The 26163-nt window shown below is 37.2% G+C and overlaps 3 protein-coding genes across 3 annotated transcripts in view; all 3 read right to left on the reverse strand.

The window, feature by feature from the left end:
* Window positions 1–26163, reverse strand: part of LOC136025011 (histone-lysine N-methyltransferase, H3 lysine-79 specific-like) — a 469133-nt gene that overhangs the window by 227468 nt on the left and 215502 nt on the right. The gene's annotated exons all lie outside the window — the stretch shown is intronic.
* Window positions 1–26163, reverse strand: part of LOC136025019 (trichohyalin-like) — a gene marked incomplete at its 5' end in the record, with an annotated part of 228437 nt that overhangs the window by 86677 nt on the left and 115597 nt on the right.
* Window positions 1–26163, reverse strand: part of LOC136041565 (uncharacterized) — a 76304-nt gene that overhangs the window by 8356 nt on the left and 41785 nt on the right. Inside the window, exons 6-9 of the mRNA XM_065726290.1 lie at window positions 25926–26065; window positions 22235–22430; window positions 18042–18310; window positions 13387–13650 (exon numbers count right to left, since the gene is read on the reverse strand). Coding sequence (XP_065582362.1) covers window positions 13387–13650; window positions 18042–18310; window positions 22235–22430; window positions 25926–26065 — 869 coding nt within the window. The remainder of the gene's footprint in view (window positions 1–13386; window positions 13651–18041; window positions 18311–22234; window positions 22431–25925; window positions 26066–26163) is intronic.

Below are 26163 nucleotides of genomic sequence, written 5' to 3' on the forward strand. Positions count from 1 at the left end.
TGTGATCAGGGACTGGTTAATGATACAAGCAATGGGTTCTGATAAGTAAATGGCATTTTCTTTGAACAGAGTTGATGGCAGATCATCTGGGTGGGTTGATTTACGTGTAGAAGGAACTTGAAGACATCTAGAGGCAGTATTACAGGAATTCCAGCAACATCGAGGCAAAGAGATCTTGTTTCAGCTCTCGGGTTAGATCTGCAAATTTCTGTGAACCACTCATTTGGATCATTTTCAGTGACGTGTATTCAATCTTCCACCCTTATGTGGAAAGTCGTGGAGCGTTGAGAGCTTATTAATTCTCGAAATGCCTTATGAAACGTATGTAAGTCTGAGTTAATTATTTTGGATAGCTTTTCACCAAAGGCCTTTTCTGCTTTCTTGCATTCGTTCAAAACGATCTTCCTCATTTTCTTTCAGTGCTCTTGGTTTCCTGACTTGTGCAATCTGTTGAGCTTTCTGATAAGTTTCTCAATTTAAGGTGTGACCCATGGTTTGTCAGCAGAAAATCGTTTTACAAGTTTCTTTAGAAAAAAAGGATGGTAGGCATTGGTCATTTCAAAGTTGAAAAGGTCTATCATCCTATTGACATCAGATATTCTATGCAGGTGAGCCCAATTCTTGCCTACGCAACATCTAGAAAACCCTCTTTTGCCTTCTGCTGTGAGATGCCAACATATAATAGTCTCTTTCTTAGCTGTTGCCTTCGTATCCTTAGGTTTCCACAGTATCGAAAAATGGGTACTCTTGCCTACGCTAGGCCCTGATTCAGGGGGATGGTCAAACTTTCCCACATCTGTGAAAATCTAATCGATAGTTGATTTCTCCGTAGTAGGTACTCTTATCACCTGTTTGAGATCAAGAGATTGACTGACCCAGCGCCTGTGGAGATCGCTGAAATCGCCTAGTAGCACTATGCCACTATTAACTAAGTATGCCACAGTAACTAATACATTCGTATTAGTTACTGGGGCAGTTCATTTATGAGTGATGTTACTGGGAGTTTTCCTGGAATCTCGGGAGTTTAACGCTGCTATTATATAGGGGTTGATAAGGGACGTTCAAATTATATTTTGGGAGCTAAATGCTTGAGGCATTAGAATAGAAGGATATGGTTGCTGATTCCAATTGTTCCGGATGGCAGAACCATCGTAGTAGCATTGTTTCTAATAAGTATTCTTCTTAATTTAAATTCTCTAAGATGTTTTCTGTAAGATTTGGCTTGTGAGATGTTTCAAATAGGGCAAATTGGCTATTTAAGTCTACTTCTGAATTACTAGCATTGCTTCTAATCAGTATTCTTCTTAATTTAAATTTTCTAAGGTCTTTTCTATAAGGTGTGGCTTGTGAGATGTTTCAAAAAGGCCAAATTGGCTCTTTAGGTCTACTTTTGTATTACTAGCATTGTTTCTCATAAGGATTCTTCTTATTTTAAATTCTCTAATGTGTTTTCTATAAGGTGTGGCTTGTGGGATGTTTCAAACAGGCCAAATTGGCTATTTAGGTCTACTTTTGTATTACTAGCATTGTTTCTAATGAGTATTCTTCTTAATTTGAATTCTCTAAGGTGTTTTCTATAAGGTGTGGCTTGTCAGATGTTTCAAATAAGCCAAATTGGCTATTTAGGTCTACTTCTGTATTATTGTTTCTAATAAGTATTCTTCTTAGTTTGAATTCTCCAGGGTGTTTTCTATAAGGTGTGGCTTGTAAAATGTTTCAAATAGGCCAAATTGGCTATTTAGGTCTGCTTCTGTATTATTAGCATTGTTTCTATTAAGCATTCTTCTTAGTTTAAATTTTCTAGGGTGTTTTCTATAAGGTGTGGCTTGTGAGATGTTTTAAACAGGCCAAATTGGATATTTAAGTCTACTTCTGTATTACTAGCATTGTTTGTCATAGGTATTCTTCTTAATTTAAATTTTCTAAGGTGTTTTCTATAAGGTGTGACTTGTGAGATGTTTCCAACAGGCCAAATAGGCTATTTAAGTCTACTTCTGTATTACTAGCATTGTTTCTAATAAGTATTCTTGTCAATTTAAATTCTCTAAGGTGTTTTTATAGAATAGAATAGAATAGAATAGAATAGGTTTTATTTGCACAATCTCTCGTAGTCATAAAACTAAATGGCGCTTGTGCTTACAAAAAAAGAAAAAAGGATTAAATCAAACGACTAAAAAAAAAATCAGAAGACAGATAGTTTAAAATCAACAATTGTTATACTTTGATACAAAGAAAGGGATGAATGAGTTGGAAAAACGATTTGTGCGTGAAGGAGGTGCTGCTAATCTGTCAAATTTCTTCAACCTAGTACTTCGATGTTTCACTAAAACTGGTGGTAGTATCGATCTGTATTTATCACTTCTGAGAAGATATTGGCCAAATTCAAGAATCAAACTGAGACGACGCTCTTGAAGAGAGGGAATTTGTAAAGTGGATAATGCTAACTTATATTCGATAAAAGCATCGCACAATATTACTTTGACTGCTCTTTTTTGTATTGACTCAAGCTGGTCACTTAGGTAAATAGTGTTATTGACTTGTGGGCCCCATACGGGACATGCATACTCTAAAATTGGTCGAATGTAAGTAAGATAGGCTATCCTTAGTTGTGTCACTGAAAAACCAAATCGACGCATTAGTATAAGTGTCCGCATCGCACTATTTGCCTTTTTGATAATTGTATCGACATGGAGGCTGAAAGAGCAGTCGATGCTAAACTTGACACCAAGCACTACTGCCGAAGATTCACTAGGATAAGGAGGAGGAGGGCACACAAAGTCTCTCTTCAGGGGATTAAAGCGAAGGATTTTAGTCTTTCCTTCGTTGATTTGGAGGCTGTTCGCAGTACATTCATCTTTGAAGTTTTTGATTATTTCGTTACAGAATTGGGGGACAGCCTCAGACTTATCAACAATGTACTTCAGTAGGACTGACAAGTCGTCTACATACTTAAATCTTTCTTCATAGCCGAAAAGGATGAAATTTATCACTGCCAAAAACAGTAGACTAGCGAGCTTAGTACCTTGTGGGGCTCCGCATGTAAGCTCGACCCATTCGGAGTCGGTATCTCCTGGGAAAAGACTGTAAACGCACTGATAGCGGGCTTGTAAAAAATTGATCACTAAAAGGAGAATATGTTTTTGCGCACCCATGGTGCGTAGATTTGTCATAGCAACGGAATGGCGAATAAGATCAAAAGCCTTTCGGTAGTCTACGAGGAGAAGGTCGACTATAGCACTTCCTCGGTCGAGCCACTCGACAATGAGATGGTACATCCGTACTAAATAAACAGTTGTGCTGCTGCCTCTTAAGCATCCATACTGATACGGGTCTAGATGTGCAGAGACCTGTGACATAAGTTTGCGGTAAATAAACGTTTCTGCAACTTTAGAAAGGTTCGGAGTTATTGATATAGGCCGGAGTTGATCACAAGATTTTGGACACCTTACTTTTGGAATAACGCGGACATATGCTCTTTTCCAAGCACTAGGGAATACTTGCTGAAGGAAACATTGGTTGATTATAGAAGAGAGTGGCTTAGCAAGAAAAATGGCGAATTCACGTAACAGCTTTACTGGAAGCTCACCTGGGTAGGACGCACAGTTCGCTTTCAGTCTTAGGAGTTCCTTATAAACAGTGAATTCAGAGACCTCACATACGCCCTCAATCTCTGCACCAGCAATGATAGTATCAATTTCTGATTTGGTGATTGATGGAAATGAGGTAAAAATGTCAGCAAAAAAAGAATTGACTTCATTAGCTGAGGTTAAGGTACCGTCCTCTTTGAGGAGCCTTAGATCTCTGAGTGTTGTCTTACCGGTAAGTCTTTTTACTGAGGAATGCCATTTGTGGGGGTCTATTGTGAGTAAGGGAGTAATTTTATCCCTCACATACTGCCTCTTGGCACGCTTGTTTAGTTTAACAATATGATTACGCAACTTGGCTGAAGCTACGGTATCACCAGCGATATGAAGGCGACAACGGGTTTTTATTAAATTCTTTAGATCATTGGTTATCCACGGTTTATCAGTGTCACTCACAGTAATGACTTTTACGGGAAAACAAGTCTGAAATTGCTCCTGAAGCAGAGTATTCAGCTTATTGACTTTAATATTAATATCCTGTTCAGAGCAAATGTCCTCAAACTGATAATTACCGATCCAGCGACCAAATGTAGATATCGAGTCCTCAGTAAGTGGTCGCACCGTATACTTGACTCGTTTTGGCTTCGGAATTGCCGAACTGGCTTCCCAGAAGATGATAAAGTGATCAGAATTCAGAAGGGGTCCTAGGGATCTCGGTGCGTAATAAAAGTCTGTCAAGTTTGTAAAAATCAAGTCCAGTATGCTGCCACTTTGATGGGTAGGTATTGTAACGGCTTGTCGCAAATCTAAAATATTTGAAACCCATTGCCTATTAGTTTGATTGAAGTCTCCGGCAATAACAAAGCCAGGAGAGACATGCTTGCGGCGCATTTTGTCTACGAAAAACTGAATGTGTTCAATCAAGTCTTTCCTGTTTTTAGCACTTTCAGGATAATAGACCGAAGCAACAATTAAACATGAAAATCTTTTTGATAAACGTGCAGGTTTGCATTCGGTCCATAATATTTCGTGGTCGGAGTCAAAAGGCTCACTTAACAGCCTTGAGGATAGGTCATTACGAACATAAAGTCCAACGCCTCCTCCTCGACGATTCAAGCCACGATCGTGACGCGTATTAAAGTAGCTTGCGTAACCTTTGATGCGCGCTGATTCGTCAGAAGTGTCCCAACATTCGCTTATTATTATTATAGAGGCGTTGTTCTGCCTGGCAATAACTTCAAGTGCATCAGTTTAGTTGTTCAAAGATGTAGCGTTACACACAAGTATATTTGGCAACTTACTTTTAGCTAAAGGACGTTCGGGCTTAAGAACGGGTGGGCTATCCTGGAAGGGGCACACGGGAGTTTCGTCAAATCTCTTCAGACTCGGTATTTTAGGTGCTCTGGATATCTTGATTTTCACCAGGTTTCGCTCAAACACTTGTTTTGGCGAAGAACAATAGTCACGGCTTGTCACTAGTACCGAAATAGCACACCCCGTACGCCTTCTCCTTTCATTTTTCCCTGCCCGACATCCACGTTTCTTTCCTGTCGGATTGTTTCCATTGGTGGACGATGCGCCACCTGTGACTTCTCGCAGTAAGTGCAATGCAGTTAGTGTAGTCAAGATAGATGGCGCCAAAAAGGTAGAAGGGAAACGCAACTTTATTAAGTCATTTTTTGGCACAGCGACGGCTTCAACAGGAGTGATTCTGGTACTCAAAAATAGAGCGAAAAAAAACTGCATAAGTCAATATCATTCTCACCATGAAAAACCAACTTCCGCGCACAAATAAAAAGGTAAACTATGGTAGGATGTTTTGCTAGCCGGACGGCGCAAGTGACATCTACCTGATTTTTTATAAGGCGTGGCTTGTGAGGTGTTTCAGTCAGGCCAAATTGGCTATCTATTAGTTAATTATTAGTTAACATGCTAGGTTTTGGTAGAGGACAGTACAGCTTTTTTGTGTTTTCTTTTTTCTTTATTTTAGGGTATAAATTAGAAGGAAAGTTGTAATTTATTACAACTATTAATTAGTTGCATTAGTTAGTTAATGTTTAGTTTGCATGCTTGGTTTTGGCAGAGGACAACAGAGTTTGTATGTGTTATTTTTATCCTTTACTTTACAGTCTGAATTAAAAGTAAAGTTGCAAGTTACTACAACTATTTATTAGTCGCATTAGTTAGTTAATTATTAGATAATCATGCTAGGTTTTGGTAGAGGATAACAGATAGGGGAATGCCCTACAGACATGTAGAGTACCTCCATAGGAGGCCCAGATCAAGAAGGAACTTGTCCCTGGGGGTCCATAATAGAAACTGGGGCACCTTCTCCTTGGGCCATAAATACAAGTGGAGGAGGAAAAAGGTCCCTCAAATGTACATTCAAGAGGCCACACTGGCTTGTCCACACGTCCCATGAGTTACAAACCTCCCAGTAATGGGTTAAATTGCATGGTGATGCAGAACACCATCGTGGGAGGATCATATATAGGAGGACAACTACGGCAGGGCGTAAGATCCAGATCTATGGACAACGGCCTCTGTAAAGGGCTGCCTCGACCCTTTCGGGTACATGCAAGTCTGGGAAACTTGCGGTCAACTTTTTCTACTTGAGGAGTGGCGCCCCTAGAGGAAGTTATCGTCTAGTAAACAACACATTACTTGCAAGGCATTCTGATGATTGAATATTTTCTGGGCTTGGTTTGTTTTGATGGGCGTTTTCGGGCTGAGAAACCTCTTCCTAGCTAATTTATCTACTATGGGTTGCCTCCCCGTAGTAGCATAATATTTTTAGGCATGAATATATAATGAGTCGGAGGTAATAGGCTTGGGACTGTCTGTGCAGGATTTCGACTTTTGTTGATAGAAGAGCATTGCCAAGAACTGAAAACTATGTTTTGACCAAGATATGGCCAGGATTGCACAAAGCCTCCAACTTACTGGAGGTCCCAGGGACTTCTTGCTGTCCGGTTCTAAGCCGGATTAAGCGCTTCGGTGTAGACTTGAGAAGATATGTTGGTCCCCGTCCTGCACTGGTATTCCGGGATCATTGCTTTTCCTGAGGCCAAAATAATTTCAAAGATTTGAACAACATAAAAATCGGAACTTCGAATGTTACGAAGTTAAAAAATAACTATCGTATCGACATTTTGACTGACAAATTCAGACGGTTTAAACTGGATTTATTAGGAGTTTCAGAAACTTATATCCCAGGGGTAGGAAGCATGAAATTAGGTGACATAGAATTTGTTTACTCAGATAGGAAGGATGGGGTACATAGACAGGGAGTAGGGCTCATGATGAATAAGGAAGCTGCTAAGTCTTGTTTAGGCTGGGAAGGTATTAATAATATAATACTAATTGCTCATTTTACGACTAAAAAGTTCAGGGTATTAGTTATAGTAGTACATACCTCTGTTGAACCAACTAACGGAGATAAGTGACTCAGATGAATTTTACTTACAGTTACAGGAGCAAATAGACAGGGTACCAAGTAGAAATACTGTGTTTTTACTAGTAGATTTTAACGCCCAGGTTGGTAGAATAGGGATAGATAGTATCGTAGCCAAAGTAAATTTGGTGTAGAAAAAGAAAACAGTAATGGCTATAGACTTTTGCAATTTTGTAGGTATAACAACCTAGTTATAACCAATACAGTGTTTGGTCACAAAATGGCCCATAAATTGACATGGTATTCACGTGATGGCTGGACAGCAAACCTTATTGATGAAGTTATTGTAAACCAAAGACTAGTAGGATCAATACAAGATATTAGGGTGTATAGGAGTGCTGTTATTGATGTTAAAAATAAAGATCACCATCTGGCAGTGTCTAAGGTTAATTTAAAGCTGAAATTTCGGAAGGGTAACTACCTCCCAGAAAGTTATGATGTTGGTAGACTCCAAGATGAAAATTTGAGAAAAGCCTTCCAGGAACAATTGAATACTAAACTTGAGAGTTTAAAATTTGACAATGTGGAAGATGGATGGAATAATTTTAGAAAAACAATTAGTGAAGTTGCTGATGGTGTCTTAGCGAAGAGAGCTAAGACTGCAACTGGAATATTAGTGAAAAAGCTTCATGTTTAATAGAAAGTAGAAGGGGTTTCTACAAGAATTATCTAAGTGATTGGTCGTATGAAAACAAAAGGAATGTAAAGAAAGTGGAGAAAGTATTAAAATATGAACTAAGCAGATGTGAAGAGGAGGCCATGGATAAAATTACTGAGGATCTGGAAGTTGCAGCTAGACGGCAGAATAGTACAATATTATACTGGCATGTCAATAAATTGAAAGGGAATAGTCAATCCAGACTAGTCCCAGTTAAAGATAGGAATGGGGCCAAAATTAGTGATAAGGAAAAGGTTTAAGAAAGATGGGCGGAACATTTTGAGAAGGTGCTGAACCGAGATACAGTTGCAGGAAACGCTATTGATTAAAGTGAAAAAGCTTATAATACCTTGGATGTGAAGGAAGATTTGTTTTGCAAGGAAGAATTAGCGACAGTACTAAAAGGATTAAAAAATAATAAGGCTCCAGGTGCTGATAGTGTGATAAATGAGTTTCTTAAATATGGTGGCTCTGAGGTTAGGAATAAGCTCCTGAAGATTATGAATATGATTTTGAAAAAGGGGAAGTACCTAGTGATTTTAGGAAAACCTTAATTAAACCAATGTATAAGAAAGGTGACAAGAGTGAGTGTCGTAATTATGAAGGCATTAGTCTGGTCTCTGTAGGTAGCAAATTACTTAGCAGCATGATACTTTTTAGACTGAGAGATGCTGTAGACAAAGTTTTAAGGGAAGAACAGTGCGGTTTTAGAAAAGAGAGAGAATGTGTCGACCATGTTTTCACTATTAGGCTAATAATTGAGAACTCTTTTCGTTGTCAAACACCTTGGTCATCATTTTTATCGTTTATGAGCAAGCTTTCGATTCTGTTGATAGAAGAGCGTTAGCAAAGTTCTTATCCTTATATGGTATACCAGAAAAATACATTAAAGTGATTTGTGCTATGTACGAGAATAATATTGCTGCGGTTAAGGTAGGAAATGAGGTTAGCAACTGGTTTGTATTAAATCAGGATTTAGGCAGGTTTGTGTTCTATCCTCCTTTATATGGATCCTTTTGATGGACTTCGTCTTAAGGAGCACAGGAAAGATAATTGGAGACCACGGAATCAAATGGGGAGGAAAAACACTCCTGGACTTAGATTATGTTGATGATTTAAGCATATTAGATGAAAGTGTGAGAAAAATGAATGAATTTTTAGAGGTTTTGCGAGTTAAGGGTGCTAGAATAGGCTTGAAAATTAATGTTAAGAAGATCAAGTCACTAAGGCTAGGAATAAGTGAAGATGAAAAGGTGACATTGGATAATGAAAAGATTGATAAGGTTGGGAGCTTCACTTACCTTGGTAGTATTATTAGTAAAGACGGCGGGAGCCGTGAAGATGTTAAACGTAGAATAGCTAAGGCTCAGGGTGTTTTTTGACAGTTAAAAACAGCTTGGAAGAATAGAAAGATAAGTCTGCAAACCAAAATTAGAATAATGGAAGCTACAGTGATGACAGTGGTCAAATATGGCTCTGAAGCATGGGCACTATGAGAAGCAGATGAGAATTTACTAGATGTTTTCCAGAGAAATTGCCTACGGATTGTTCTGGGTATTCGGGTGACTGACCGTATTTCAAACAGTATGTTATACGATGGTTCAATCCCGCTTTTCTAGGGCTATAATGAAAGAAAGGTTGAGATAGCTAGGCCACGTTCTGTGGATGAAGGATGACAGATTGCCGAAGATTGTCCTTTTTGGTCAACCGTTTGGGGTTACGAGGAAAGCAGGCCGTCCTCGTCTGGGTTGGTAGGATGTCATAAGTAAAGATTTAAAGGAAATGGAAACTTCCTGGGAGGGTGTAAAGAGGGAGGCCTTGAATAGATTAGGTTGGAGGAGGAGCGTGCGGAGCTGTGTTGGCCTCAGGCGGCTTGGTGCTGCAGTGAGTGGTTAGTGGTAGTAGTAGTAGTTGTCAGATTTGGTTTTTGGATATATGGAGGCAATTTTTTAGGGCTTTACGGTAGTCAGAACGTGGCGGAAACTACAGGATTTCAAAAATAAGTGATGAAAGAGCTCGCGGCATTTTTGGGGGCTTAACTTTTACCCAGAGAAGCTCGTAGGTATATTTGTGTTCATTGAATTTCAAGACATTGTGTTCAACGTCTGCTTTTATGCAGACACCAACTCCACCATTGTATGTAGTAATATTGTCATCTTTAAAAGTAAGGTTCCTTGTGTGAAGATCACAACCAGGAATGCTAGTAGTAAATGGGATTGCAGACCACGTCTCTGTGATGCAGTACATTTCGATCTCTTGGCTTTTTAGGCAAACACTAAGTTCAGAGATTTTATTGCAGAGTGACTGAGCATTAACAAGCATCATAGTTGGAAGGTCGTAGCTTAGGATGTTTGAACTGCTAGGATATGAGGTAGATATTTATTGACTTTTAATTTGAGGAGTTGATGCTACGGTCCTTTGTTGCTATTGTTGTGTTTGGTCTGTTGCAACTCGCTCATGCATGGCATTTTAAATTCTTTTGAGATTCCTTCCTTCTGCTTGAGTTTGTAGCTGGAGTCGTGTAAGAGCAGGCCCTATGTGGATCTCACAGCGGGTCTAGGGATCTGTAGAATTTCGCAAATTTCCGGCACTTTTCAGAATACTGTTTGGTTTGGCCAAAGGTGAAGCATTATCTAGAGGCTTTCTTGGTTTGTCATTTTCTTTTGTTCTTCCTGGTCGCCTATTGTCAATAAAGTCCTCGATTTCTAAGGTGGCTCCTAAGCTGTTCTTTCGGCAAGGTTCAATGATTACTTGTGACTCTATTCCATTAAGATTATCAGACTCAGGAATCCCGCTATGACCAAGTTACGTAGCTTTTCTTCCCGTAATTGCTTCTCCTTTTCAGCTAATAGAAGCGTTTCGAGTGGGTTGGTTGCGTATGGCTGCAATGGGAATACTTGCACCTAGACCGGCTGCTCCATTTTGTGCCACAATGGAATACAGTGCTTGATCCCCAGAATTTGGAGTTGAACATCACTGTTCATTTGGATTGACAATTTTCGTGCGATCTGCCATTATCCTAACTTGTAGCTGCAGATGGGCTACATTCCGCTTGGAGCAGGATGAACACTCGCATCGAAACAAGATTGATTTTGGGTCATGAAGTTTCATCGAGAGGACAATATCGGGGTTATTTCACGACAGGAGGCATGCTCCCACGCACTACAGAAGAAACAGCGAAATTATGCGCTAGCTTCAGTCTGTCTGTGGCAATAACTGTAAGGTTCACTGCGCGATTGTATGGTAGGACACTCATGAACCAAAGGACTTTCACCGATGATCAAGGGTTCATTTTTGTCTGAAGACTGCATTGAAGCAGTAGATACAGTAATGGAGCCTTGATTGTGCTGCCTTTGGCTGTTCGGAGTTCCGACTGTCGCGGCTTTCGGTGTGTTAGTTACTTCTTTGCATCGATGACATTACCACTTCCCAATAATTTTTCAGTAGCTTCTTTGCCGTAGGTGACAGATGCACAGGAGATATTGAACCACTTCGTGCAGGTATGGCATTGAATTCCACTTGAGCTCTTGTAACTTTTTCTTACATCTGGGACATGGATCACCAGCCATTTCTCAGAAAGCTAGTGTATATTGTTGTTTCAATATTCCGAAATCAGTTCACAAGCAAGCACAATTCGCTACCTGTAGGACAGGTAAATAATAATCCAAGTCTGTCTATTTCAAGTGCACGCGCTGAGCGTTGAATGAATACCCAAGTTACTGCAATCACCCAGGAACAAGGGAAGCGTAAGGACCCACTCACCTATTTCCCGCAATTTATGGGTAACTGAATACTGGCGGCATTTCCGGGGGGTTCATTCCCCTCATGGCGCTATTTGACTAGGGCAATATAGATGGCAGGCAAGTTAACTTGAAAAAAAAAGATAACGCTAATGAAAATACCAAGAGAGGTATTATACCTATACCTATACTAGGGACTGGAGAAAATCTCTCAAATAAATTTAACTATAAATCTATCGTTAGAGGGTATAAATCAATGTGAAAAAAGCCTGAAAGCAATCCAATAGCCTTATCCCATTAACAGCAAACAGGCAAATACAGCTGCAATAACTCTCGAAATGTTATAGATAGCGTTCATAGAAACGAGGGATAATATTTGTGATTTTTCTCATGTCATGCTCGAGAAACCAAAGTTGACTTGTTCCTTTCTTTAACAGATCGTAGTTTTAGTATTTTCTCTCCGAAATTTAAAGGGAATTGTTTTGTTTTTTTCTGAGAGAAGTGCTAATAACTATGAGCTATGCATGTTGATTAATTTGCCAAGAAAAAGAAAACAATTTCAGGAAGTTTCTAGGGAAGTGTAAGGTTTCTAAGAGAGAACTCGAGAGAAGGAAGTCTGTTGCACGTCCCCTTATGTTCCTGGTTTGGGTGAAAATCTAAAACGAATTTTACAAACTAATGTTTCAAGGTTGGTTTAAAAAGAAGAAATATTTTAAATAGTTTTTTTTAAGTTCTGGAAAAAATCGAGCTTCAGTGGAACATCAAATCGGAGCCTTTCAGATCCCAAAGTACTTGCAAAAGCTACTATGTAGTAGTACCAAATTTAACTATGTATTTGTACCTATAGTTGTACCTATACACCAAGATTTAAAAATTAGATTAGCACAACATCAAAAATCTATTTCGTCAACCCTAAGGAAAATGTTATTTCTTAAACGCTTTTTAAATTTTCCAGAGTGTTTTGTGCTAATAAGTAAGAGCTATGCATGTTGATTAATTAGCCAGGCTATGTCAAGAAAAAGAAAACAATTTTAGGAAGTTTCTAGGGAAGTGTAATGTTTCTAAGAGAGAACTCGAGAGAAGAAAGTCTTTTGTATGTCTCCTTACGTTCCACGGCTGGGTGAAAATCTAAAATTAACTATACAAGCTAATGTTTAAAGGTTAGTTTAAAAAGAAGAAATATTTTAAATGGTTTTTTAAGTTCTGGAAAAAATCCAGCTTCAGTGGAACATCAAATTGGAGCCTCTCAGATTCCACGTACTTCGGAAAGCTACTCTGTGGTTGTACCTACATACCAAAACTTAAAAATTAGATTAGTACAAAATCAAAAATCTATTTCGTGAACCCTAAAGAAAAAACATTAAAGTTTTACTTCGGCTATTTCAAAACACATTTTAAGTTTCCCAGAGCATTTTCTCATATTAAATTTTTTTAAGGAAAACCATTGAGATTGAAAAAATCTTATTCAAGAACCTGGCTTTAAAAAGAGAAGCAGGTGGATTTGGCTTAAATTCAACTTATTATAATTTATTATAGTAAAATAAAATTAAACAGTGGCCAGGAAATTAGGAAGTTAAAGAAATTTGCATCTGTAAATGCCAAGAAGAAAAGGAGCATTAAACAGTATGTAATTCATTTTTATATTTAATTATCGATGTTTTATTTGTATCATTTTATCTGCTGAAGGCGATCACTGTGTATGTGGCACAATATCAAGATATTTCATTGTCAAATTGAACGATTTTCAGTTTTCACTATTGAACTGTTGTTTATGCGTCTGAGAAGTTGTTTAAAATTTTGAAAATTGTCACTATACCTGTCATTACGGACAGAAAATAAGTTGGTTGATGCTTGATATGCCGTTTCAAAGTTTAATATACGTCATAAGAAAATCTAAGGAATAGCTTAGGAAAATCTATGGGGCGCTTTGCCCCATTGCCATTATCCTACCTGTCTTCATCTTTCTTTTTGACCACCGCATATAGTTGGTTTTGTAATTCCTTCAATTGCAGTTTCAAAGAATTTTCCCGGTCAAGGGCTTCTTCAAGTTGACCCTTAGTTTTCCCCAATTGAACCAAAGAAATTTCATTCTTCGATAAAGAAATTTCTAATGAAGACTTTAGTAATCTTGCCTCTGTTTGAAATTGTTCTAACACGTGTGCTGTGGCAGCCTTGTTTTTCTCAAATGTATAAATTTCTTCTGCGTGTTTGGAACTAAAATAGAAGATCGTTGTACAGTCTTTAACATTCTTAGATGTTTATTTCAGAATAAATTGACTAGTTAAGCAGGAAAAAGTAGCAAATATCCACAGTTGAATGGGATAATACGAGTGATTTCGAACTATTTTGGAATTGTTGACCACAATTTCACTACAGCTCATTTCGATCAAGCGCAATTGATTTTCATCATCGGCAGCTAATGAACACCAATCTCTTTCAAAAAGAATAATTTTTAACGAAAGGAAACTATTCTTCCAAAACAAATAGTTTTAAGCTAATCAAAACTTATAGGTTCGGGTGTATAACACAATTAAAAACCACTATATGCTTGCTGGTTGTCAAAAGAACGATTCGGCAATATCTAAGGAACGAATAAGCAAACTAAATTGAAAATTTCAAGACATTTTAAAAGGTAATTGCAGGGCAACTAGCCCTTTACCCTCCTTTACCGTTTGGAAGCACCCCTCTCCTCAAAACTTATAAAAATTTTGAAAGAGTCATCTTGTTCAAAATGGGTCAAAGGGTTGAAAAAGTAAACCTCTGAGGACAAGGACTGTAAATTATAAATTTTTCCATTGTTAACATGCAGGATTTATTGTTAGGAAAAGGCAAAATATTAGTTCTGGGTGTATCTGAGAACGCTAAAGGAAATAAGGTAAAACTTAGGGGAATGTTGAGGGGTATACTGAACTATATCGAAAGACACTATGCGCACCCAGCTTATTTAAAAGATGTTTTGGCAATATCATATGAAAAGCTGAAGGTAATAAATGTAAACTTGAAGGCAGGTTGAGGGGGATGCTAAAAAAGTTGTCGAAGGGCAAAAATTCCTCCCCCTCCCATCCCCTTTTTAGCTGCCCTCCCCCAAAGGGCATCCGATCAAAATTTTGAAACAATAGTCTTGTTCAAAATAGTCTGAATGTCAAATAACTATGCCTTCGTACAGACATAGCCCACCACAGCCCCGGAACGAGGAATATAAGCTATCAAAGTTACATACTGTTAACCCAAAAGGTTTTTTATCGGGAAAAGGGGGCAAGCTCGATCCTTGTTCTTCAAAAGGCTTAGAGAATTAACATGAAATTTTAAGGAAGTGTTCAGAGGGAAGTCGAACACAATCAAAAAACGCTATGTGCATGCTGGCTGTCTAAAGGGCGTTTTGCCAATATCTAAGGGACAGCTGAGGATATTAAGTTGAAACTATCAGGTAATGTTGAGGAGGGGTCGGAGGACAATCCCTGAGGTCTTATTTAGGTGCCAACCTTATCAAAACAGATTTTTTTTTCTTTTTCAAGATATTCAAAATGTGAACTTTGGCTCTTGGGATGCCACACCCCCCCCCCCAGCCGTGGGCCAAGGGTTGTCAATTGTACATTTTGCCCATTGTTTAAATGCAGGATTTATCATCAGGAAATGGATAACTGTTTGATTATGGGTGGGTCAAAATAGGCAAAGTGCATTAAGGTGGAACCTTAGAGAAGGTTGTAGGATAAGTTAAACTAAATCAACACACGCAATGTACAGTTTATCACAAAGGCATTTCTCCAATATCTTAAGAAGGGCAGAAGGTATTAAGTTGAAACTATCACGCCATATTAAGGGGGATATTGAAACATAGTCGGAGGGCAACCAGTCCCTCTTGCTCTTTAGATACCCTCCTCCCTTATCACTAATGGAAATTTTGAAAAGTCGTTTCGATCATAATAGTCAAAAGGTCTGAAAATTATTCCTCCAGGGATACCAGGCCCCCTACGAGAAATGTAAATCATGCAATCCGTCCGTTTTCAAAAATACAGGATTTACCATCTGGAAAATTGGGAGGTAATGTCTAATTTGTGTGTGTTACCAAAAAGAACAAGGGTATTGAGGTGAAATTTGGAGGAGTGTTGAGGGGTGTGCTGAGTTAAATCAAAAGAAACTATATGCGTCCAGGTTAACAAAAAGGTATATCTACAATATCTTGAGAAAGGGTAAGGGTATCAACTTAAAAACTTTCAGGGCCATTGCTACTGCAGCAGCTACTGTGACTTATAATTGAACTAATTATGACTGTGACTAAAATTACTTGCGAGGGCAATTACCTGCAACTGTGCCTGATTCGACTACTACAACGACTCCTTTCACTGCGATAACTTGCGACTGTGACTGCTGCTACTCACGACTGTGACTGTAAATACTCGTGACTGCAACTACTTTTACTTGTGAAAATTGTTAGGAAATACAGAGGGGAATATTGAACAAAATCAAAAGATAATATGTAACATGCTTGTTGTCAAACGGGCAAATTGACAATATATCCGGAATGGCTAATGGCTAACCTGAAACTTTTAGAGTATATCCAGGGGGATGTTCAAAATTAATCAGCAGGCAGCCAGTCCCTTCCCAACTTGTTTAGATGGCCCCTACACAACATTGATCAAAATTTTCCACAAAACAAGAGTCAAGAGCTCATATGGCACTTGTGACGAGGTCGGAACGTGTAATTAGACTCGGTACTAGAGTTATCGATTTTGCTGTTCTTTGTTTATTGGCAATTATTACTAAGATAAACTTGCAAATACAGTGTTCCTTTAGTCACTTTTTGTTCGGTATTCTACCTGTAAAGAAGATAAATTAGTTTCATAGGGCGTTTCTTTTATTCCTTATGAATTCTATTGTATTCTTTTTTCTATTGTTTCATTGTTTTTTTCTTGTCGAATTTTTCTTTTTGATGTTTTATCTTTTTTTAGCATTTGTAAAAACGAACTACTGGAACTGAACTACTGGAAAAATGAACACAACTGGAACTACTCTCAATTGTGAATAAATTTCACATAATGTTAAGAGTGGTGTTGAACAAAATCAAAAAACACTATGTGCATCCCGATTTTCAAAATAGCAATGGTGAGACACTGCATCAGTAAAAAAGATTTTATTGCTAAGAACAGCAGAAGGTTTTAGGGAATTTGGAGGCAGGCATTGCACTAAATCAAAAGACACTAGGTGCATCGAATTTTCAAAGGGTTGTATCTGGGCGTAAGACAATATAAGTTTTGATTTTTTTTCAATAGCCAATACAAGCCCAGCAGGGCCAAATTCGTATTTTGGAGTCAAAATAAAACACAGAATAACATAAAAAAATCAAACAATCATATTCTTAATTATTTTCCTTAGTGGAATCGTTTCATTCTGTTTCCCATTTATGAAATGCTTTAATTGCTTTTAGGAACTGTTACGGGCATTAAGTTGAAACTTTCATGGATTAGTAGTAAGGGGGATGTTGAATAATATCAAAAGACACTTCATGCATCCAGGTTGTGAAAACGGTATCTATTCAATATTTAAGGAACCATTGGGGAAGGGTATCAAGTTAAAACTTTCAGAGAATGTTAGGGGGATTTTGAACTTAAAGACAATATGTGCATCACAGTTGTTAATGAGTGCAGCTGCAATATCTCAGGAACGACGGCAATTATCAAGTTGAAGCGACTTTAGGAAATATTGATTGGAAATATCGTCAACTGTACAGTTAGATACGAACTGAATCGGGATAATTGTTAAAATCGGGAAAATTTGCACTGCCTAATGTTTTGCTTCATTTATTTCACGACTTTTAAATACAATTTCATTCAACGATTTTAAAAAGAAGCTGTTGTCGTCTGTACTTTCTCTTCTAATTCCGGTTTATTCAAAAGAATGGAAAATTGGCAACTTTATAAAACGAAATAACGCAGCACATTGTTGATGTTTGAAGTAATCTTTTTTCTTTTTTTTTTACTGCAGTTATTTTTTTAACCGGCAGATACATTAAATCTACCATTAAATCATGCTAAAACCGTTGATCGTTTGAGGGATGACCGTTGATCGCCTCGCTCGTATTTGTTGTCATTTCTGTTTCTTTTGAGTTTGATGGTTGAACTGATTTTAATTTCAACTCAATTTATGTTTTAATAGTGTTCTTGACATTTCTTCTAAAATTGGGTATTTTTAAACGAATTCTGAGAAAGACGAGACTGTTTCTTTACGAGCCTGTTTGTATTAATATGAAAACGTGAATAGTTGAAGGACAGAACTTTTTAAGAAGTTGATATAACCAAGATGATATGGGCAAAAGAAAACCTGACTTTGTGTTTTTCCCACACAAAAAAGAATCACAGTAATACAGAAACAAAATTCGAAGATAAAGAAGATTTCTTAGTTCGGTTTAGTTTTTTTTTTTTTTGAATCAGCAGTACAATTTCCACCGCAAACTAAATTAAAACTACAATTTTTACAATTTACTTTTTTATTAGGCTTGTAGTCTATAAACGCAAATCTGTTCATATTTTTTTCTTAAACAGCTAATAACTTTTTCACTACCTAATCCGTCACAAAATACATAAAACTAAAAAAGACCAAATTAATACCTTTCAAGAGCCAGCTTCCTTACGCTTTCCCTTTGTACTTTAACCATTTCAGCCCTTGTTATTTCAAGTTCTGTCAGCGCGTTTTGCAGACGGATTTCCTTAGACTGTAGTTCTGCACACGTAAATTCTAATATATGCTGATTGGCTGACTCAGCCTTGTCAAGGAATTCATCCATTTTTCTTGTCTGTGAAGACATTTGCTGACGTATATGACGTAATTCTCCGATAACTGTGGATGCTACTTCTTCTTTATCACCGTTGAAGCGACACTGAGGGTTAGATATTTGGCTATCAAAACTTTGCTTTAGTTTTTCTTGTTAAAAAAAAAAAAGAAGAAGAACAAAACCAGTAACAAAATGGTGCATGAAATACAGGACAATTCATTATCTGGCCATAGTAGTACAGTCAATCATTAATTTTAAGGGTTACCTAAAAAAAAATCGCGGAAGTTTTGATTTTGGTATCATTCAAACGGGAAAAAAAATTCCCTAGAACATCTACAAAATCTATCAAAATCAGTCGAGGCGAAATTGACGTTTTTTGTATTTTCTTCTAAAAATAACACCTTAAAAAAATTAACTTACGCTTTTAAAAAGTAGGTGATAAGAAAATCTGATACACAGATCACAAATATGAATTCAGTTCTATGTTTTGATCCTCCCTGAGTCGTTTGCCTCCCCCCTCACACACACACAAACACTAAAACATACGCAAGAGATAGAGCGTGCATTATAGTACGTTGAATATTTCACAAAGTCAGTTCAACGCACAGAAAATTTACACTTCTATACGGAAATGCCAGGAAAAAGTCGGTCCTGGTATCTTGCATATTCCCCCCCCCCCAAACACACACCCAACTAAATAAATGGTTTTACACATCTCAAATTTGTCAAGCATTTGCAATGTTCTTCAACACTCTTGGTGAGAAATTATTCAATAGAAGTGATAATGCACAAGAAAAAGGACCCATTTTGCCGACATTCGAGTTCGAAAGAACGTTTAAGTAGTATACTTATTGATCAATTTTGATTTTTTAGTTAGGTTTCAGTTACATTCAAGATCAAAGGTAGGTTTTACCAATATTTACAAGCCAACAAGGATAATTAAGAACTGATAAATTCACTGACCTCACATGAGCACTTGAAATCGTTTTTATCCTATGGTTGCTTCTAAGCAAAACGTTGGTCAGTAAAGACACTGCCGTGGAAATCCACTGCAAGGGGACACGCAACTGTACAAGCTGTGTGCCCTCGCGTGCTCATTTCCCCTTTGCTACTTGGAGTGGCACTTCAAATGCATCAGCACATTTCCTCCAAATTCTTGATTGATACCTTGAATTCGCCGGGGTTTTACTCCTCCGATTCTGAAGTTTTAAGGTCTGAGAAAAATGCTGCCGGCTATTACGGAATCGAACTGCAACGAATTACTTCTGACTGTCTGGTCCAACGCATGGCCGACAACGTTGATCACAACATATGTGATTTCGACGGTAAAAACATCTGTTATGGCATGGACATCATTCTTGCTGTAATCCCAGGGCAAAAAGTCACCTTAAAGAGTACCCATAGGTGGGAGGTTACCACTAAAAAGACAAAAGCAGCTGGAATAATCCGAATCATCCATAGAAAGTCAAATAATTCTGTAATTTTGACAATGTATTATGATCTTCATCCAGGATTCATAGAATGTAAGACTTCCAACTTCCAACTTTTCAAGTTTCTTCTGAAACAAATTCATGGGGGTATTGATAAATTCCAGTACGGTGGACTCCCCAAGTGTAGTACTACAATCTACCTAGTACGGATGTTTGACTGCGTCCTCCAATGGCTTGAAAAAGGTAGCTGTTTCGTCGACATTTGCGCAGTGGATTTCCGAAAGGCCTTTGACCTACTCCGCCACCGGACTGCAGGCATGAATCTCCAGGAAATGGGGGCCAAACGATGCACCCTTGGCCTTGTACTTGACTTCTTAACTGGCCGAAAACAAAAAGTCTTTGCACTCCATGAAAACGATTCGGATTCATCATGGTCAGATACTTCTTGCGGGGCCCCACAAGGCACGAAATTAGCTGGAATAATTTTCCTGGCTGTAATTAATTCCCTGCTTAACCATCACGACGACCGTTACAAGTTTGTAGATGATCTGTCCATAGTGCTCGCTTACCTGGTCGAAAACACTATCATAACAAAGCAGTTTTCAGACCAGTTATTTGATCAGCTAAAGACCGAATGCTCAAGTCATGATCTTACCATTAACGTAGCCAAGTCGAAGATAATTCGTTTCAACCCTCTGAAGCGGAATATAGATATGCCTTTAGTCCCTTTCCCGATTGTGAACGAAATAAAAATCTTAGGAGTAACTTTCACTAGTGACTGTAGTTTCAGTGCCCATATTAATTCAACCGTCCACAAGGCTAATGCAAGCCTTCAGACACTTACCAAAATGAGGCGTTTTGGGTGTGATACTAAAAGCCTTCTCCATGCCTACACGTGTTATGGTCGCCCGTTGCTCGAGTACGCATGCCCGGTGTGGGGTCCATCTGCTATCCGCACAGCGTACCTATTACGCGACATAGAGTGCGTCCAGAAAAGAGCAACAAGGATTATACTCCGAGACCGTGGCATACCCTACGATCAAGCCCTCGCTAAATTAAATTCATCTCCACTTAAAGTCCGGCTGGAACACCTTATTCACCAATTTGGAAAATTCATCCTAGCCAATAAGAGCCACCGATCTTTACTACCCGAACCAGCCCCTCCGAATAGCTGAACTCGATTACGAAATAAACTTGAACCCCCTAAAGTACAAACCAATCGATACGCAAACTCATTTGTGCCTTTTTTCACATCAGTTTTTAATGCTGAGTTGTAGTGTGTGATTTTTGTTTAAATGTATGATTTTTGTGAAAAAACTGAATTTAGCTCTATGCTACGATAGTTTTTAAATATACCGATCTCTCTATCTCTCTCTCTCTCTCTCAGATATTCCTTGGCTTACGCCGGGGTATCTCAAGCAGCCTAGGCCAGGTTAGAGTAGCCTGGTAAAGCCAATATTTTCTTTCTTCCTAAGATCGATTTTCCTTCAAGCGACGAGAATTGTATCCTTTTCACACTGACATTTATTGCCCATCAGGGTGAACGGCACAGATTTATTAAGGTTTTAACTTTTGACCAGTCGTTGTGGTGGAAGTCCATGAAGAATATTACCGCACAAGGACCTGGAAGTAACGTTACTAATGTATTGATTAGACTAAGAGGATTGTACAACCTCATGAGATTTGTCGGTGCCCTTGGATCTTCGATGGATGAATTCGGACTGAGAGGAGTCTTTGAATTGATATACGCTTCCAATGCAGCACCTCATCTTCTAGGTTGGAACGCTATTTCTACAGCACTGCAAGCCCATGCCATTGTAGACTCAGTACTTCACTCGATTCTATTAAAAAAAACAAAAAACTTTTAGACGAGAATTCAGATACAGAGCTTGAATTGAATACAGAACTTTCATTGAGTACGGTTGAGCTTAGTGAAATTAAAGATCTATATGAGAAAGTAATGGATGGACGAGCTTCTCTTGAACATATCCCCCAGTCTTCAAGTCTCATGAAAGCCAACGCTTCTCTGTCACCCCATAGATCAGAGTGAAGTCACGAGACTAGAACAGGAAAAATGTGGATGCAGTTCATAGGAATGGTTGCTATTCTTCGAGATTGAATCAGAGCTAAACGTAGAGGCCAAGGAAACTTCATTTGCAAACAGTTTACGACATGCTCCTTACCTCGCAGCAGCTAGTAACAACAACAACATAAAGACGGCAAGGCTGTACCTACAGCAGATGAATAGACTTGAACATAGAAGTCTCTAAGTTCCTCAAAAGATCCCATATTTAATCCGAGACGAAACATATTTTACCCGAGAAAAATTCCACTATGCATCATAATTGGCAAAAATAATTTGAATCCCAGACAAAATCCTCATGAATTTGCCTAACGGTTATAAGTAACAGTTTTCTCAAATAACCAGTCAGTTAGCAACTTGCAGCACAGAGACGTATAATATCAAGTATGGTAGTTTAGATCAACAAAACATACTCTAAAAAACCCTTCAGTCAATCTTTAAAATAATTTCGAAAGATAAAGACAAAACAGGACAAAGAAAGAAAAAAGAATAGAAAATAATGGAGTTCAGACTCACTACTTCCATGTATTCCAAAAACCATTTTGGCGGCGAATCTGGATGATCAGGTCTCCCCAATTCTGCCTTGATTGTCCTGCGGAAAGCTTCAAGCTTTGTTTCCATTGCATCTAAAATATTCTTCAGAAGAGGCTGAGTTAGACATGAGGTTGAGGCTGATTGTTTTCGTAGATTTTCATGACAAGTAGAATTACACCTAGGAAAGGATCAATGAGAGCTACAATAAAGGCTAAACTGACGAAAATAATGTAATAATAAAGTGTGTAATGTAATATAAACAAACTGACAAAGATCACTTAATTTGAGTAAACAAATTTATACCTGAATAGTATATTCTAACAATGAACAGAAAAAAACCGATATGTCAAAGAAAGATGTAACCAAGAAAAGCCCAGAAGTATGTCTATTATTTTTTAGTAATTCTAGGCATATAGGCCTTAGATATCTATCTTCTGTTAAGTAGTATTTTTATTTGTGCAATCCTTAGGCCTTAGAGCGAAAATTGTCAATATTCAGAATGAACTTTGTTTTAATTATAGCATTTTGAACCATTATGTCAAAGAAAGATGTAACCAAGAAAAGCCTAGAAGCATGTTTACATTTTTTTAGTAATTCTAGACATATCTTCTAGTAAACAGTATTTCCATTTGTGCAATTCTTAGAGCTCAGAGCAAAAAAATTTTAAATTCAACCGCAAAGAATGAGCTGTAGAATGAAAGCCAGTTAGTCTGTTGCAATGCTACAATTTTTACAGTTTTGAGTTGCGAAAAAATCTGAGCCGAAATTATTTTCAAAATATTTTCAGGTCCAAAAGTGAAAACTTGTTCGACTTTAGACAAAAAAACATAAGCAAGAAGCTGTCTGTTCCAAATACAACTTCCAGTAGAGCAATTTAAAGCCGAATGCTTTCTCCATCCCAAAAGTTGATGCAGAATATAAAAAATAACAACAGTCTCTCAGCATTTCATAGAAGATCATCAAAAACGTTTTAGAACATGTTGTGTAACACATGAACAGAATTCAGGAAATAAGAAAAAAAAATGTAAAACTTGACTTTTTATCACAACGAGGATATCCTCATAAAGATAACAATTCTGTTGGTTCAAAAGCAAACTACAAATAAGAAGGCAGAAATTGTAACTCGTTCACAAAAATAGCATGAGAAAACAAAACTTTCTAAAAAAAAAAAAAAACACAGATTTCTCACTAATAGCAAGACAGTATTCGGGGTAATGTAAATGTCAATTTCAGAGACAGTTCACTGACAAAGTTCATTCAAAGTCTTGAAGTATATTTCCTTCTTTAATCTTGCCCAAAAGTAAAACAAATTTCCAATGAAAGTGGCAAAGCCTTCCGTGTCTTCTAATTGCAAACGAAATGTTGAGTTTATAGTTGTTCACATGGATGATCTCATTTCCCCATACATACGACGTATTTTCGACGTAATACCTTAAACTAATATACTGAAAATAGTGAAAATAATACAATTCTATTTCTATAATTCAACTCCACCCCTTCAATTCTATTTTATGGTTATTTCAAATTTTTTACAAATCTCTTTTGTCTCAGCGAAAAATTGCAATTTTCCCATAATATTACTTTCCATTATCGTAGACTGAATTTGTAAATCCTATTTTTTTTTTTTTTTGCATCTCCTGTCTCTTTTTTATTTTCCTGCTATTTCTTTGTTGTGCAAAATCAGTCATCTTAATACCTCCAATTTGACTCTAGTGTCAATTAATTATTAATTTCTTGGGTTGAATCAGACACCATTCAACATAAGGAATTGAGTTTTTTTTCTGGTCATTTTATTCATGTTACATGGTCATTCAATAAACGGATTAGTCAACTACAAATTCTGTCGACTAACTCCCTTAAAGGATTATAAAATTTCTTTCTCAGTAAAATCTCTGAATTTGGTAACCATCAATACTTTTGAAATTTAAAACCATCATCGTTATTCTATATGTGAGAAAAATTTTCCACATGGGAGTAAATTTTCGATGTTGAAAAGAATTCGATTTGCGTATTTTTTCCGAATCTGCATGTGTAATTAAAATTAATTAAACAAGTAATTTAAAAAAATATCCGTAAGGAACAACCTTGTTGAGTTTGAAATCAACTCTCTTGCGAAAAGCACAAATTTTGCGAAAAATTGATGTTCGTGTTTTGGATTATCGTGATGCATTATCAAGGTTTTCGATATATGGAACGAAGGAGAATTGTTGGGGGGGGGAGGATTTCCAGGAGATTAGTTGTTCATAGGGGAAATTTTCCATGAAAATGTTTTATAAATATACTTAAATTTAGACTTACGATCATTATTAATACGCGGGGGGAATTGTTCGCGGTGAAGCTGGGTAGTTTCCACAGGGAAGAATTTCCCGAATACAACTATCAGCAGGGGATTTTCCTTAAAGAGGAGGCTTTCTGCAAGAGCAGGGTTCTCGCAGAAAGAATCATTCTTGGAATGATTTTCTAGGACTTTTCCATGATATTTTCCACTGCTAGTCGGTCATGACACAAGTCAATACAACTAAGTCTTGGCAACATGCTGATATTATCATAATATCGAGATATATTTAAAAATAGATATAATATTGTATCTATATTATATTCTCGGTAGTAAACTTCCGAAGGTTCAACAATCCCACCAACTTTCCTTACTAGAAATGCAACACAACTAATACAGAAGTTAATCTCTTCTTTAGTTCTTACACTGCTATTTCACTTTACGGTATCAGTTTAAAGGTTCAATGTCTCACAGTAGAGCTGTGTTTACAATCAGTCACGAATGTCAGAAAATATTAAGAAAAATAGGGCTAAAAAATAGAAACAGGACAAAATAGCAAATACAAAAACCTACAAGACAGAATAGAAAAGTTAAATAAAAACGGATAATCTGTTTCTGTTCGGTTTTTGTTTTTGTATAAACAGAATTGCAAGAGGTACTTTGAAAAAGGACAGAAAATAGAAAAAATGCAAATGGTTTACTTATAACAGTCTATTTAATTATTATTTGAGACTCCTTCAGATTCGTATTTTAAATAAAAAAAAATGTGAAATATTATCTGACAACATTCACAACTCAGCTAAAAAACAAAGTGCAATATTATTTTTTTAAATTATTACATTTTTTTCAATCTTTTGATTAGGGGTAAAAACTAAACGTGAAAAAGTATAAGACAATGCCAGGGTAATAAAAAATAAGTTTATATATCAGCTAATGTTTACGTATTTGTTTGCTGTAAGAGAGCTGATCAAAGTAAAGACCCAGCAACACACTGAAATAAAATAAAAATGTTAAAAGATTACTATTGTTAAAAGATGTTTAAAAAAAAATATGTGTTAGATGTTTAACCCGTTTGCGTTCATTCACAAGGAAGGAAGAGTATATTCCAGGACAACTGAAACGTTTCCAGTACATTTTAATGTTTTTCTTGCATTTTCCGGGTGTTTTCTATGACTGGGAAATTGGTTTTAGATATCAAGATTTTCCAGGCACCGTGGGAACCCTAGAGGCATACTTTTCCCACGGTGAACTCTCCTTGAATTTCCTTTTCTTTTAAGATCGTCGTAACTTGTGACGGGCTTTCTATTAGCCCTAATAATTTTCAATATTTTACCTCTAACTATTTAATATTCTATGCAAACCGATTGCAAAAAAAAAAAATCCAGTAAAATTTCGTACCCTTTCACCATTTCAAATTCTTGTCCTTGGGCGCATCTAACATTATTTTCATTATCAAACTGAACATCATCATCCACATGACTTATTTCAGAAGCAGCAAAGCTACCAGATCTATGAAAAATGCTTTCTTGGCTATTACTCTACAAAGAGAACAAAGTTTATGATAATCGTTATATAAGAAGAATCTAGAAATAAAAATACAAAGATACCAACATATACAAAATTTACTTCTGTTAGA

The sequence above is a fragment of the Artemia franciscana genome, chromosome 1, assembly GCF_032884065.1.
Source record: "Artemia franciscana chromosome 1, ASM3288406v1, whole genome shotgun sequence".
Lineage (NCBI taxonomy): Eukaryota > Metazoa > Arthropoda > Branchiopoda > Anostraca > Artemiidae > Artemia > Artemia franciscana.